At 47.9% G+C, this 16531-nt stretch overlaps 1 protein-coding gene across 3 annotated transcripts in view; it reads right to left on the bottom strand.

The window, feature by feature from the left end:
- Nucleotides 1–16531, bottom strand: part of GALNT12 (polypeptide N-acetylgalactosaminyltransferase 12) — a 36630-nt gene extending 20099 nt beyond the window's left edge. For all 3 annotated transcript variants that reach the window (XM_028108688.2, XM_028108687.2, XM_028108686.2), the window contains exons 1-2: nt 16103–16531; nt 4540–4709 (exon numbers count right to left, since the gene is read on the bottom strand). In XM_028108688.2, coding sequence (XP_027964489.1) covers nt 4540–4709; nt 16103–16467 — 535 coding nt within the window. In that variant the 5' untranslated portion in view covers nt 16468–16531. The remainder of the gene's footprint in view (nt 1–4539; nt 4710–16102) is intronic.

Raw genomic sequence — 16531 nt, 5'->3', positions numbered from 1 at the left:
TTGGCTTCATATAAACTCGATTTATGTTAATTATGTAATGTTATAAAATTTTAATTTATGTGGAATTATGTTAACAAATTTTATTTATATTTATGTTAACATAAATTTTCTCAGGAGCACATTTCACTGGACACGGTAATAGTAATAATGGCAGCTCACACCAGAGGGCCTCCTGTGCTAATTACTGTCTAGGGGATTTATCTCTAAGTCACGTGAGTCTTATAACTTTCCCATGAGGTAGGCACTACAACAATCCCCATTTATAGATGAGAACACTGAGGCCAGGGAGGCTAAGTAATGTGTCAAGGTCTCAGAACAAGTGAGCTAAGGAGCCAGGATTTTAACCCGGTGCCCCTGGCTTGAATCCACAGGCTTAATTAACACTGCCTCCCAGAGCTTTCTTGTATAATCTCTCACCCTTGTGAAACAAATCCAAAATTTGTCAGGAGCACGTGCTCATCCCATTTGGCAGAAGAGGAAATGAGGTTTTAAAAGTTGAAAGGTTGTGCCCTGGCTGGCCCCAGGACTTGTGACTCCACACACATACCGGGACTGGAGGCCCTGGTTCATACCCCTCCGTGGGTCACGTGGAGGTGGGTGGGAACCCATCAGGCAAAATAAAAATAAGAGGATCTACCCATGTTGATGTGGGCTTTGTCTGAAAGTCCTCAATCATCAGCAAAAGGGAAATTTTTTTAAAAGAGTTTTTATTTATTTATTTGACACAGAGAGAGAGAGACAGCAAGAGAGGGAACACAAGCGGGGGGAGTGGGAGAGGCAGAAGCAGGCTTCCTGCAGAGCAGAGAGTCCAATGCATGGCTCGATCCCAGGACTCTGGGACCACAACCTGAGCCAAAGGCAGATGCCCAATAACTAAGCCACCCAGGCGCCCCAGCAAAAAGGGAAATTTTATGAACTGTTCTAGGTTGCTTCATAGTTTGTAAAAATGTTTCTCTAAATATTCCTAACACTCAAAAAAAAAAAAAGCATTCATTGGTTGATTTTTTTTTTCAATCCTAAATATAACTGCAAATAAGCTGACAGCACAAATAAGGGAGGTGACTTCCCAAGCAAAGCTAGTTAGTGGCAGTGCCCAGTAAACATACACGAAATTGCAGGTGCAAAAAAAAAAAAAAAAAAGGAAATGCCTGTGTAGTCTCCTTGCACTCTTTATGGATTTGGTCAGCATCAATTTTATGTCTGTCTGAATGGTCTTCCCATGCCCTGAGGAGCTGACACCCCTTCATCCAGCTCAGACTGACACACAGAGAAGGCAGCAGGGAGGAGGGGCAGGGCAGGGCTCCCATCTCATTACAGGCTGAGTGGGCATGTTGCCCACTCTACAAGTTACCACGATGGGGAGGGAGTCTCGGCCCCACAGTGCCTTACACTGGCATCTTCGAGAGAACGGAGCTGCGCGGGGAGGGTTTCATCCCGTAGCCCTGCCCGCTGAGGAGCTGTTCCATCCCATGAGGACAAAATAAATAATCTGATCTTTGCTTCTGAACGAATGCATTTCTGAAATGTTTTCGGCATTCCACAGTTTAATATTTCATAAAAGGACAAGTTACCATTTAACAAACACTAACAATACACCAGGCACTGGCCTAGCACGTGACCCACCTTTCTCTCAATCCTCACAATGACCCTATGAAGTAGGAACTGTTATCCCATTTTACGGGGGCTGAGGCCAAGGTTGACACTGGACTTGCTCAAGGTGGTGTAGCTACAAAGTGTTGGAGCTGGGATGCCTGTGCAGTGTGATCCAGAACCAGTGCCAATACTGATTTAAAACAGCCCTTGCAGGAAAGGACCAGAGGAAACAGAGATGCGTACCTACTGCGTGCCGGCTGACATGGAGTTTCTGTCCTGTGCACGACCTCATTTATTCCTCACCGCTTTCTGATATAAGTGTGGATAAACCCATTCACAGATGAGAAATCGAGGCTCGGAAAAGACAAGTGACTTGTCCCAGGTGCCATGACAGGTTCATGGTAAAGCTCACCTCAGGCCCAGGTGCCCTCACCCCAGAACTCGGTGCCAGGTGGCATCACTCCACATCAAACCCCAGCCTGGCCTGCATACTCTCACGGAGAAGGCCAGCTGAGGCCGAACATACGCTCTTCCCGTGGGTGCACATGGCCACCCATCATAGAGCCTTCCGTTCCCAGCCTCCCTTGCAGTCAGGTGCAGCCAAGTGACCCTGTTCTGCTCAGTGGGATATGAGGGCAACTTCCAGGTCTGGCTCCCCAGCCCCTGGCAACCCTTCTGCCAACGGGAGCGAGCAGAAGGTGAAGAACCAGCCTGGGGCATGCAGACAAGGCAGCACAACATCCTGGAGAATGTGGAGCTACAGAGCAGAAGGAGCTGGGGCCCTGACGCTGTGAAGCCCGCCACTCCAGCCCTAGACGGTTATGCAAGATATGTGATGTGGGAGACATCATTTTTATCCTGTGTAAATCACTGTTATTTTGAGTCTCTGTGAGAACAGCCAAACACACCCCCCAATTAGGACACATACTCCAGGCTTTGAAGTCCGACAGGCCAGGCCCAGAGCCTGAAGCAGCAGATGCCCAGGAAGCAGGAGCTGCTATCCTTATGCGTGGCCCAGGGATGGTAATCTGGCTTGAAATGGGCTATGGCCTTGACATGTCCCCTCAGCTGAGCTTGCCCTCACTCAGCTCGTCATGTGGCACGGGGCATGACCACAGCGGCCCCGATGCCCCACCCCCCCATCCATCAGCGATGCCCCACGGGGCAGTGCAGAAAGCCCAAGACCGAGTGACCTTCCTGTTCCCTCAACGGCCCTCAGCCGGCTCCCATCAGGCCCCTGTTTTAGCCTACACCTCTTATAGTGGCCCCCAGGGCCCTACTGGCCTGGCTTGCCCACCCCTGCAACAGTGTCTCCCATGCCGCCTCCCCACCGGCCAATGGTCAGTCCCGAGGAATGCCTGCTCACCCCAGCTCCTTCCCGCGCCTGCGGCTGCTGGGCTGCCTCCTTCTCTACATCCCAGCCTTTGGCTTAAAACCAGCTCCTCAGGGAGGCTTCCACCAGCTAGAGGAGGGCCTGTGCCCAAGCTCCACTTACTCTCCTGCTCCCACTTTGTTTCATAGCACTCTCTACCTTGCTATATTACATTTGCTGTATCATCATGTTATGCTATGCTATTTTACATTGTGTTGTGTTGTCTTATATTATTTTTTACACGTTCATTGACCATGTCCACTCACATCTCTACCCACCGGAATGTGAGTTTTATGAGAGCAGGGACTTGTGTTTCCCACAGAATCCAGGTGCCTGGAACAGTGCCTGGCACACAGTAGAAACTCACAAAGTGTTCACTGAATAAATCAAGGCCAGCCCTGAACTGCATGTGAATTGCTGGACCCCAGGTCGCTGGTCAGGCCTGTAGGGATGCCAGCCACCCTCTCAATGGAATGTCTCTCCCTGGCTTCAGTTCTTCTGTCTGGGCTGCCCCCCACTTTTTAAAAACATTTTATTTATTTATTTGAGAGAGAGAGAGAGAGTGGGGCAAGGGGGAGAGGGAGAGAGAGAATCTCAAGCAGACTCCCTGCTGAGCACAGAGCCTGACGCTGGGCTTGATCTCAGGACCCTGAGATCATGACCTGAGCTGAAACCAAGAGTCATACGCCCAACAGACTGAGCCACCTAAGCACCCCTGGGCTGCCCCTTTTTGATCTCATCTCAAACTCAACACATCCAAAGCCAAATGGCCCCCTTCCTCTCCCAGACCTGTCACTCCTGCCCTGGGTGGCTTTTCCAGCTCTGGGACAGCACCACCACTCACCCAGAGACCCAAGCCAGAAGCCTGTAGCTCCTCCAGATGTCATGCCTCAAATGTCCCTCCTCCCCCTCCCCACCCCTCCCCTCTACTCCCACCTGACTCCCAGCCTCCATCTCTCACCTAGGCCACCTCTACAGTCCCTGGCCTCCCCGCAGAGCTCCCCCATACACCATTCTCCACCCACAGGTATCTTGGGCCTAGACGGATACCTCAAAGGGCAAAACCGCTCTCCTGTTTAAAATCCCACCTCTGGTCTCCCTGCCCTCAGGACAAAGTCCCAATTTGACCTCATTTCTAATGCCTGCACCCTTCCCCAGGTCTCACCTCTCTCCTCTGCCTGCTCCCCTTGAAGCAGCTGCTCCTCTGGCCTTCCTGAACTACCTACAGATCCTACACAACCCATGTGACACTGTGCCTCTGAGCCTTTCCACCTTCTGTGCCTCCATCAGAACCCCTCCCTCCACCTTTGCTGCCCACAAACTACTCACCCTCCAAGATGTAAGGTCAGCCCCTATTCCCGACTGCCTCATCTTCCTGCAGCACCATGTGGTAGAGCTGTCAGCACCCCTGCATCCCCAGCAGGCTCTGAGCCCCCTGAGGGCAGGGGTCGGGCCCAGGGGGACACAGGAAGCCCATTCTGCCCACATTTCCACCCCTCTGAAGTCATGCTTTTGCCTCCCAGGCACCGCCGTGGAAAGCCAGGCCCCTCCAAGAGCCCACGGCGGGGGCTCACCTCTATCACTGTAGTCATCTACAAGGATGACTTCTTCTAGCAGGATGTCTGGGGACGTCTCGAGGACACTGTAAACTGTCCGGAGGAGGGTCGACCAGGCTTCGTTATAAAACGCTATGACAACAGATGTCGTGGGCAGATTATCATAATCATATTTCTTCTCTTTGCACCTGCAAATACGAGACAGTTTCAGGAATCGAGAACCTGCTGCAGACTGTGTGTACCAGGCCTAGGCTGGTGCTGGGGAGGGAGGCGAAAAGGGGACACAGGTCACAGTCTCGAGGCCTCTTCCTGGGAATGGAAAATCATCTGCTGGCATCTTCCAGAGCCCCCCATCCCCACCTTGTGTTCCACTAGGAACCCTAACAGATTCTAAGAAAGGCTCTAAAATGACACCCTATCCTATAAGCTTGAACGGTGGGACGCTGTTTTCAGGCTTTAGGGCAATTTTCAGATCTGAGTGACAGACAAGCGAAGCAGACCAGAAGGGAGGGAGACTGCCACTCTCTCACCGGGGTCTGCTCCCTTCTGACCCCACGGCCAACCGCCAGGCCTGTGCTCAGACCGTGCCCTCTGCCTGGAGCATCCTTTCCTCATTTCTCTACCTGGCACACTCTGGCCTCCTTCTGTCCCTGGGCCCGAGGGTGCAGGCAGCTGCTGGCTGCAGGAGGGGCCCCTAGCCACGCGTCCCTTCCAGCAGGTGTCACTCGCTGTGCTCTGGCCACTGGCTGGAGTCTCACTGCCCTCCCAGCACCACCCCAGCTGCATGTCCCTGCTCACAAAGGCAGTGCGCTGGACGCAGAAACGGGAGCTGCCGCTAGAATGCTAGAACAGTCTGGAAGGGCTCCGGAGAGGACCCGGACTAACCCCCCCTTGAGTACCCACGCCACCCCTCAATCCACTCTGTGGTGGCCCGGGCGGGGGGGGGGGGGGGAGGGGAGGGTGAGGGGATGTGCCTTGACTGGCAGTGACAGGAACCAATAAGCTTCCTCATTCTTTAGTAGGGTTTCCTGTTACTTTACAGGGAAGTTTCCCTACTTGACAGAGAAGTCTCTCCTCACAATAGCTGATGACAAACTCCCAGGGTCATCCCAGGGACTGGGCCATGCCTGGAACTCATCAGCAAGAAATGGCCAGAGAGGGGCAGGAACAGAAGCCCAAGAGGGGCACCTGCAGGACCCCGGGGCTGGAAGGGTGGGCTGGCAAAGCGAGAGGGGCATGCAGGCTGAAGAGAGGACAGGCTGTCTGGACAGAAAGGGAAGGCCTTACAGACAGGCCGGGGACACATCGAAGAGATGCAGAACGTAGCAGCATGAGGAGTGAAGCTAGCTCTGTGAACTGTCTGCCACGGGCCAGGCAATGTACCAGGGGGCCCTTACCAGTCAGTCACCAAATATCTCCTGATAGACTACTAGGTGCTGGGTTTAAAAAAACAACAATCGCCCTGCTCCCACAGAGCTTACATGCAAGGGGACAATAATCAAGTAAGCAAACATATCAGTAATTTCAGTAGGCGATGGTGCTAGGAAGAAAAGCAGGATGCGAAACAGCAACTGTTGAGGGGTGTGGGAAGGGGGAAGGGGAGTAACCACAGAACAGGTAATCAGGGAGGGCCTCTTAGAGGAGGTGACATGGAGGATGAGACCTGAATATTGAGGGACCCGGTCCTGCAAAAAGCAGACAGAAAGCCCTTTAGGTACGCACTTTATTTCTTTGTGGTTTTTCTCCCTTTAGTTCATTATGAAAATTTTCAAACATACAAACGGTAGAGAGAATATTATAAGACAGTCCTGGGACCTTGGGCCCGACATCAACAATTCTCAATGCATGGTCAATCTTGGTTCATCTAAGCCCTCACCCACACCCTCCATCCCAGACTAGTGTCAAGCAAAATCCCACATAGCACAGCATCCATAAATACTTCAATAGACCTAAGAGATAAGGACTCTTTTTTATAATAAAACACTATAAAGCCGAAACACCTTAAAAAAACTAGTGATTCCTTAGCGCTACCATAACTCCAATCTACAGTATTTCATAAAAATTAAGATGCCAACGGTTGGAAGACACACCATTCTTTTAAGAATCTCTAAGAGGACACATGTCACCTAACTGTAGGATGTGTTGATTTTAAGAAGTCTCCAAATCTCAGAAATGTTTAAATATGAAAAAAAAGACTTAAAATTAATGATATTAATACTTTAACTCAAAAACACGTGCTATGTTGGCATTTATTGAAACGGGGCTCAGCGAGGTGAGTAACATGGGCGGTTCACAGAATGCCGGAGGGTGTGTACCTGCCCAAGGTTCTTGGGCCCAGGGCCCTTGTCGTAGGGTTCTGGCTCACTCTCGCCCCCCAGGGCGCTCAGGTGAGGATCCCAACACCATCCCTCCCTGCCTAGCCCTCCTTCCGACAAGCCATGGGCAATTTCTCCTGTGCTTTTCTCAGGGTCCTGCTGCAGGCCCTCTTCCTAAACGTCAGCTTCTGCAGAGGGCCCTGCTGTGACTGGGATGGCTCTCGTATAGAAACAGCCTTCTCCGGGAGACTCTGTGGGAGGCTGGCTCTTCTCAGCCACCTTTACATTCTTACTCCTGCTGCATTTGCAGGCCCGGCTCTGGACACTTGAGGAAAAGCCAGCCGAGGCTGCAAGCGTGGCAGCTCTGGTATTGTGGAGCGAGAGGGCATCCCCAGCAGCCCGAGCAGCAGGACCTGAGTCCTTGGACACACAGGCTCCCAGCCCGGTGCATAGAAGCTGTCACTTAGCACTGCGCTCCCCAGAGGAGAGTCAAGCCCGCACTCCAGGGGAGAAGGCGGCTCCATCCTTTGAAGGGGAGAATAAAAAGACTTTGTGGATATGTTTTAAAACCACCGTGCAGGGTCAGAATGCAGCAGAAGTAAGAGGATGAGTCTTGCGAGATCAGGTCCTAAGACGCTGAAGTTTCCTCTTTGTTCCTGCCCACGGACCACCCATTCTGGGGGAAGCCAGCTCCATGCAGTGAGGCGAGGAGACTCAAGCATCCTTTGGGGAGGTCTCTGTGGTGAGGGCCTCCAGCCAACAGCCAGTCCCAACTGTCCAGCATGGGATGAGGCCCCTTGAAAGCAAATCCTCCAGCCCCAGTTAAGCCTTGAGATGATGAAAGCCCCGGGCAGCATTTTTTTGACTGTGATCTCATGAGAGATCCAGAGCCAGAACCACCCAACTAAGCCACTCCCAAATTCTTGACCCACAGAGATTATGTGAAATCACAAATGTTTATTGTTGCTTTAAGTTACTAAGTGTATGGCACTGCATACGCCGAAATAAATCACCAGGAATCTTTCAGCTAAGCCCAAACTGAAAGATGTTTTATAAACCAATAGGCCTGTACTCTTAAAAAATGCTGGTGTCCTAAGAGAGACAGGCCTAAAGAGACACAACAAATAAATGTCACACTTGATTCTGGATTAGATACCGGTCTGGAAGAAAAAGCTCCTCCAAAAATAGGCACAGTTGAAAAAAATCCAGTATTGTATAAACTTCCTCAATTTGATAAGTACATCATGGTATCACGAGAAAATGTCCCCGTCCCTAGAAAATGCATGTGGAAGTAACAAAGGATCAAGGGTGTTTATTGCTGAAATTTACTCTCAAATGTGTATAATACTATAGCAGAGAGAGAGAGAGAGAGAAATTAAGTAAATGGGGCAAAATAATGAATGGATCTAGGTGAAGGATAAACAGGAGCTTCTTATGCTATTCTTAAATTTTCTCTGGCTTTGAATTTTTTCAAAATCAAAAGTGTAATACAATAAGAAGAAAAAAATGTTAATGTTGCCAAGGGTATATCCAAACACCAAGCCAATTCTGATTCTAAAAATATGTATCTCGAGCTTAGTGGCCCTAAGGCCCTCTCCTATCTCACTCTTCCCCACTTCCACAAAATTGCTGCCCTCCTCCAAATACATGTTACAACAAATGGAAAACATATATATGTAGAAACATATTGATAATGTATCTGCATCTTAAAAGCCCCTGACTCTTAGCCAGGGTGCATGGAAAAGCTATGTAGCACTGAGTCAGAGCCTACTAGAAGATTTGGAAAAAATTAATTGCTTATACTCCATGAAAAAAAAATGTGTTTCTGTGCAACCTAAAAATAGTTTATTTAAAAAAAAGCAAAAATTTAGTTCCAAATGTACACAGGTCCAAGGAGGAATGAACGGAAATAAGGACAGTAAATAGGTTTTTAAATATCAAGTTTTATTCAATTTTAACAACTGTCCTTTCGTGTGAAATCACATCCTTACTGTTCAGTATTAAAATGTGTTTCTTCTAGAATGAGAGTAAGTAGGAGGGCAGAAAAAGCTCTGCTTGACCAAATAACACTGGGACCAGATGTCTGTCCCTCCTCAGTGTTTTTACATGTTTTCACGGCTCTGCAAAACCCCAAAGCCCAAGGCCACTGTTCTAGAACGTCTAGGTACTCTATTTGTATCCCTTTAAATCAGAGGAGTGCCAGGTACCAGTTGGCAAAACATACACAGAGCTTCAAAATGTTCCTCTTCTCTTTAATCTCGTATCAATATATCAAAGAACTTCTCACCTAAGGGAATCATCAGAGATACCCCAAAGGAAACCTGTGGTGAACAATTTTTCTTTGTGGGGCACCTGGGTGGCTCGGTCGTTGAGTGTCTGCCTTCCACTCAGGTCATGATCTCAGGGTCCTGGGATCGAGCCCCGCATCGGGCTCCCTGCTTGGTGGGGGGCCTGCTTCTCCCTCTCCCACTCCCCCTGCTTGTGTTCCTGCTCTTGCTGCGTCTCTCTCTGTCAAATAGATAAAATATTAAAAAAAATTTTTTTTCTTTTTAACATTATTTATAACAGCAAAAAGCTATAAACAATTCCAACGGTCTAACAAGAAAATGTGAAACGCGGGGCAGCTGGGTGAAGAAAGGCTACAAGACCATCCAAAACCACGTTTTCAGAGACTATTTAACAGTAAAGGAAAATAACTTCACTGTAATGGTAAATCACAAAAAAAAAGGGTACAAATCTATAAACAGCAGCATGCGTGCGCGAGCATGCTCCCACACAAACAATACACAGTAGAAAGAAATATGCCAAAAATGTTAACAATGGAGATCTCTGAGCAGCGGGATTATTGCGGATTCTTGCTTCTTTACAGTTCTCTGCATTCTAAGATTATTCTACAATGAACACGCATCATTTTTATAATCACAAAGAAAGATTATTTTTAAAAGGCTGGATCCTATTTATTTAGCGTCCCCTAGCAAATGTCCTCTTTGGGCAATAATATCACACTCTGACCACTCCTTTTCTCTTGGCCTGATAGAGTTTCTCCTTCTTTCTTTAAACATACCTTAAAGGCATTCTCTTTCATGAAGTTGAATATATCCTTCTGGAATGTCTAAGTTTGTTTGCAGGAAAAATACTTTCCCTTTTCCTTTTTAAACTAAGTTTCCAAAAGTTCAGATTGCAAAACAAACGCTGCTGAAAAGAAATAAGCAATTCACTTTCATTGCATGACCAAAACAAGTTGAAAGACTTTTACAAATGTACAAGTCCAACCTTTTAGAATTGTGAATTAACTGTCTTTGATTCAATTACCCAACTTTTCAGTTTGAATCAATTCACTGAAAAAATTATTAACCATTCCTATGTGCCTATCCCTATCCTAGCCACTATGATGGAATATAAAAGAATTATATGGCATTGCTCATTCTCCCTCTCCTGACTGATCAAAAGTGGTACACCCTCTAATTAGACAAGAACAGCTATGCATGCTTCACTCAGGCTTCCACTTTTGCCTAGGGGACAAAAGGAAGCTCAGAGCCAAATTCACTGCTAAATCAGAGTGAGCCGTCCTCTCTTTAACTTTCTGGTATAATTCATGGGCTTTGTAAGGGCAGCGGCTGAATTCTGGTTTTTGCTCTATTTTCTGCATGCTTTGTACTGTACCTGGTAATAATAACATGTGCTGAGTGCTGACCACATCATGGGCAGTGTGCTAAGCATTTTATATGCACTATTCCACTTTCCCTCCGTAACAACCCTATTGGGTGGGGACCATAACCTTCACTAGCACAATACATGTCCATGATAAGGATGTGAACGAATGGGTGCAGAAAATGCCTCCTCATCTTCTTTTATGTTTGTATTCATGTTATCACATAAATGTCCTTTAAAAAAAAGAAAAACCCATATCCTTTGCAGAACAGGCCAGGGAGGTCATAATGTACCTTGATGTGTTTTGCCTGCCCAAAATCCTTTCTCCTTTCTTCACGTTACTGCATTTTGATTTCTCTTTCAGGAACCATGTCTCCCAGACTCTCAGTGTGCATGGTCTGTGCAAGGCTACACACACACACACACACACACACACACACACACACGTACACAGACCCCTCTGGGAAGGTCACATGCCCCCTAGGTCTGACCAATGAACATTCTCCTGATGATATCAGGTGAGTCACTGAATCCAGGGCCCAGAATAATCTGAACCTAGTCCTCATCCCAGACTTTTCTGTGATCAAAGTCAATATATTTTCTTTTATATTTAAATCAGTTTGCATTGGGTTTTCAGTCACTTTCAACCAAAAGCACTATGACTAATAGAGAAATAGGTCTTTTTTTTTTTTTTTTTAAGTGAATGTAGAACTTCCACTTCTGGCAATATGGAGGATTTATAATGCCTGGGGAAACCCGCTGGAAAAAATTCTCAATAAAATACTTTAAAAAACATCTTTTAAATGCATGGCTCAGCTTACAGGAAAGGGAAAAAAAAAGTCCTCAGAGTCCAGGAACAACAAGAAAATACAAATCTAGATATTAGAGTTATGAGACACAGAGCATAAGTATGCTTAAGATGCTTAAATAAATAAAAGACACCCTTGAATGAATGACAAAGAAATAAGAATGATCCGCAAATCTCACTCAGGATTGACATCTCACAGCCATGGTGCAAGTCAGGGGACAATGGAATATTCTCTTCAAATGCCAAACTACCAATATAGAATTACATACCCAAATAAAATTATCTTTCAAGAACAAGAGCAAAATAAGAACATTTTCAGCTAAGTAAAACTGAATTCACAACACTGACTTTCTCTACAGTAATGAATACATGACATGCTTCAGGAAGGAAAAGAACCCCAGAAAGTTCTCTGAGATCCAAAGACCACCCAGCATTCAGGAATGAATGAAGGGCAGAGAAAAATGATAACCTTGTGCGTAAACGTAAACAAAAAAATACCACATTTTTTAAATGTTTTAATGTGTTGGTTTAAAAAGCAAGACAGAATTAAAACCCTGGAGTAAAATGGCACGTAAGTTGGGAAGGAAGGTGACCAATGTTAAAGCACCCGAAGGTCCACAGCTAGTGATTAACTTTAGATCCTGCTGACTCGAATATATAGTTTCAAACTGACTGCTAAAGATAAGAATAAACAATAGAACTGCCAAATTAGTAGAGAAAAAAAGTGGAATAAGAGGGGGAGAGAAAAACTTCTGTCGGCTCAAAAAGCAGCATAAAAAAAAGGAGGGGGAAAGCAAAAACAATTAGAAAGTATAAAATAAGATGGCATAATCAAATCAGACCTAAAGTGTCTTGTAAGTACGAGAAAAAATATATATACATGGACATACTAGTTAAAAGTCAAAGATTGTCAGTCTGGATGTTTTCTTTAATGACCACACAAAATCAAGTGACATGCTATTTAGAGACACGCCTACAACATAAGGACACAGAATGAATGACAGTAAAAGGATAGAAAAAGGTATCAGGAAAATACTAACTAAACCTAACATGTTCTGCAGACTGAAAGCATTGATTCAAAGAAAGGATGTTACTCTGTTTGCTGAATTACCTATTTAGAGCTATTCTGAAACTCTTCAGCATCCCAGCACCCAAGTCCTGATCCCTGAACTCAGATACACATCTGCAGGTATAGCATTAATGAGGCTAACACGAGAGCAAGCATTCAAGGGACACCTATGTATTGTTGGCACACTTTCCTAAACAGCTGTTCAAAATCCCTCTGCTATGGCAGGGAACGTCTGATGTTCACACATGGCATCTCCATCCACGTGCCTGTGGAAATGCACAGCCCCAAGGGCACTGTCACTCCACAGTGTCTTTCTCACTTGCTAAACAGGTCAGAATGCAAACAAGAATGACATTATAGTGATTATCTCAAGGCTTTTCTGAGCTATAAAAACTGAAACTCTTTGCAAATATTGGCACAACATTAGCAATCATTTACTAGTGACACACCTTACAACTGACTGTGATGTCATCGCTAGTTTCAAGGACAGGCCATCTGTTTTGAATCCCTACTTTCCCTAATTCTGGTATTCTCCCACTTGCTCAAAAGCACCCACCCTTAATCTTCTGAGTAATTTTTTAAACCCCACGGACCCTAAGACAGTAGCTTTCAACCTTAGTTGCACATCAGCCTCAGCCTAGGCCCTACCTACAGAAATTCTATTTAATTGTTCTGGGGAAAGTCCTCGGCATCAGTATTTCTCAAAGTTCCCCTAGGCCACAGATCCAGCTTTCTGGCTCCCCACTTTGGCCTACTGCCATCTCAGAGTGAAAGTTCCATCTCCTTGCCTGGCTCAAAGGAGATGGTGTTTGTGAGTTCCGCAACAGAAATAACAGAAATAAAACTGTGCTCTAATTCACTGGCCTGTGAATTATCAGACTCACCGAAGAGCTGCGGTCTACACCAAGTTGCAAGGAATTAGAGCCAACGCTGAAGCATCCCTACGGGTCTGGCCTGTCCAAGAGAGTGGACACAGTCTCAAGGCTTGCAGTCGCCAAGAAGAAGAAGCCAGAGTCCCTTGGTAGTTCCCGACTCCTTGCCTATGGTAACAGGTTCATCCAATGTAGTATAAAGACCGGTTAAAAATGCGTGTGAACCTATGTACATAACCCATGTTTGAATAGATTCTCATTTACATACCCATACGTGTATTTTTCAAAATCTATTTCTATACCTGGAAAAGTCTAAAAGGATACACAGCAAAATGTTAACAGTGGTTCTCCTGGGGCAGTAGGTTTATAGATGATTTTTATTTATTTATTTTGCCTCTCTGTATATGCCAAAATTTCTAGAGTGAACATGTATTGCTTTTATAATTAAAATAAATAGATAAATCATTGCCTGTATCCCAAAAGGGAGGAGGGAAGAAAAGATCTGGGTTTTAGATCAGCTCTGTCCCGGATCTACATGTTACTTTGGGGGCACAGGGCACAGCTTTTACTCTCTGGTTAGACTGGATCTCCCTCAGGGCCTTTCCCTTTCTGACATTCAAGGATCTTAACCATCCCTCTGCTTATCAGTTAAAGTCCCAAGGGACTCCCCCACATGCACCGCCACTCCAATTATAAATTTATATTCTGTCATTCTGATTTCTCAGGCTAAAACCGCAGACCCTGATTAGGTGCTCACCTTTGTATGAACTATAATAAAAGTGAGTCTCAGGACGTCTGGGTGGCTCAGGTGGTTGGACGTCTGCCTTCGGCTCAGGTCATGGTCCCAGTGTCCTGGGATTGAGCCCCATATCAGGCTCCCTGGCTCAGCAGAGCCTGCTTCTCCCTCTCCCTCTACCTGCTGCTCTGCCTACTTGTGCTCTCTATCTCTGTCAAAAAAGTAAATAAAATCTTAAAAAAAAAAAAAAGTGAGTCTCCATAAAAGGCCCTGACCTTACGGGCCACACTGAAGTTATGCCTCACTGCCTGGCCTGGCTGAGAGCAACACAGATCAAGCTCACCCTTCTCTCCAGCTAGGCAACAATAATCCAACAGGCCTTGCTGCAGGAATTAAAGGCAGGAGGCATTCATACTTCTTATCATGCTGGGTTTGGATTAACTTCCCAGAGTCAATGCAACAGCAGGATCTATAAACAAATCCTGATAGCACACAGGGCAGCTGTGTCACCATGGAGACGGGAAACCATACGCCCACAGGTTATCCACTGTGTTTGAAAGAGATTTCTCAACCTGGGACAATAAAGGAAGCTGGAACCCGGAAAAGAAACACTTTACAACCAATCCCTGGATGACTCTTAAAAGCGACCTCCTAAGTACCTCGTTGGCAACAGGGAAGGGGGGAAAACTAGGAAGAATTGAGTGCACGGTGTGTTCGATGTTTTATGAATTCCTAAGCTGTGTTATTTTTTACTCATTCCTTATTTTGCAGATAGGGAAAGTGGAGAAAACTGCTACCAACACTAACAAAGTTCTACTCAAAAAGAGTAGGCAGTGTAGTAACAGTGAAAATGCCTCAGACAAAAGCATGAGGCTAGACATGAACAGACACAGGAAAATAGGGAGCACCGTGAAGCCCAAGTCCTTCCCAGCTCTGCCAAAAGGGGGTGGGGAGCAACTCCTGGAGCAGGTATTCATGCTTTCCCTAGCCAAGGATTCACCGCTCCCCAAATCCTGAAATCAGCACAATGCCTAGGGGGCCAGGAGGGTCCCATCCCCCCCAGCCAGTTCCACCACTTTCCAGCTGTGGGGCCTTAGGTGAGTCACTGTCCTCCCTGAGACCTTTGCCACACCTCTAAAGCAGGCATGCCAGGGAACCAGGAGGAGCAGCAGGTGCTCAGGGAACACAGGAGGCGGCCCCACTAGCTATTGCCGCCTCCCCCCCCTCCCTGCAGTCCTCTTTTCCTCAAAGTCTTTAAGAACAGGGCTCAAGTGGGGACCTGGAAGATCCCCACCAACGGAGGGAAGGAGAAAGAAGGCCAGGAGGTCTGTCATCTTACCAGCTTGTTCCCTTCCCCCACTTAGGCGGGGGAGGGGGGGCCACAACCCACCCAGCCAGCAGCTCTCAGAGGAATTAGGCCTCTGACCACAAGGGCTCAGGGCCTGCACCATCCACAGGAGTGAGCCCAGCTGGACCTCGGCCAGAAGGAGCCTTTCCCACCACCTCGTTCCTGCCTTCCTCTACCTAATGCTCAGGAATCCAGCTCCCAGTGAGGGGGAAAACTCGGACTTGGCCTTCCAGTGACCTTTACCTCTCCTGCTGGAGCGCCCTCCCCTCCTGGTTCATTCAAGGGCCTGGCATACAGATAAGTGAAAGTGGAGCCTACCTCGAAACCTAAGAGTTCTTAGTTTCACCAAGGTAAGTCCATACTGGCAGAGCTGGACTGGGGGTGCTGTGAAACCAGGAAGAGCACCCAAAGAGGGTCTCATCTTACACCTGTCTCATCTTACACCTGTCTGCTTAGCCCCCACCTTCCCGCCACTTTTTTAGAGCTGAATGACAGACCTTCTCAAGAGGTAAGGAGACAAGAGACCACCCAGTAAAAGATTCGTCAATTTCTGAGGTTTTTTTTTCCTATTTTCATTTTTTAAAACTTTCTTGCGTCCCCCCATCCCGTATGACCCCTTCCACTGCCCACTTCCGAGAAAGACTCAGTAAGATGCGCGATCCCCAGGTATTTCGAGACCCCGGTTCCACCCCGCCACTTCACAGATGCAGAAACTGAGGCCCCGGGACCCCGCGGTAAGTGTTCCCTGCCGCCCCCCCCCCCCCCGCCACCTGCGGACTCACAGCGGGTTCCAGCGCTCGGGCAGGCGGCGGTGCAGCGAGATGCGGTCGCTAAGGTAGATGTTGATCTGGTGCAGCTGCACGCTCTCCTCCTGCAGCCGCAGCTCCTCGTCCTGCAGCTGCAGCTGCACCGCCTCGCCCCGCGCGCCCAGAGCGTCGCCGGGTACCGGCGGCCGCGGCAGGACCGGGTCGCGCCGCCCCAGGCGCGGGGTGCGCAGGGGTCCTGGCTCAGCCGCCCTGGCCCCGCGCCGCTCCCGCAGCACAGAGCCCAGCCCGGCCAACACTAGCAAGGCCAGCAGCGTCAGCAGCGCCTCGCGGCTGCGCCGCAGCCCCCGCGGGCAGCGCCTCCAAGCCGCGCGCCCCCACATGCGCCCGCCAGCTGGGGCCAGCGCTCTGCTCGCCCGGAGGCGGCGGCTCAGACCCGGACCCGGA

The sequence above is a fragment of the Eumetopias jubatus genome, unplaced genomic scaffold, assembly GCF_037043125.1.
Source record: "Eumetopias jubatus isolate StellerSeaLion01/CBP00866 unplaced genomic scaffold, mEumJub1_p1.0 scaffold_15, whole genome shotgun sequence".
NCBI classification, from domain to species: Eukaryota; Metazoa; Chordata; class Mammalia; order Carnivora; family Otariidae; genus Eumetopias; species Eumetopias jubatus.
This window is presented reverse-complemented; position numbering and strand designations above follow the sequence as displayed.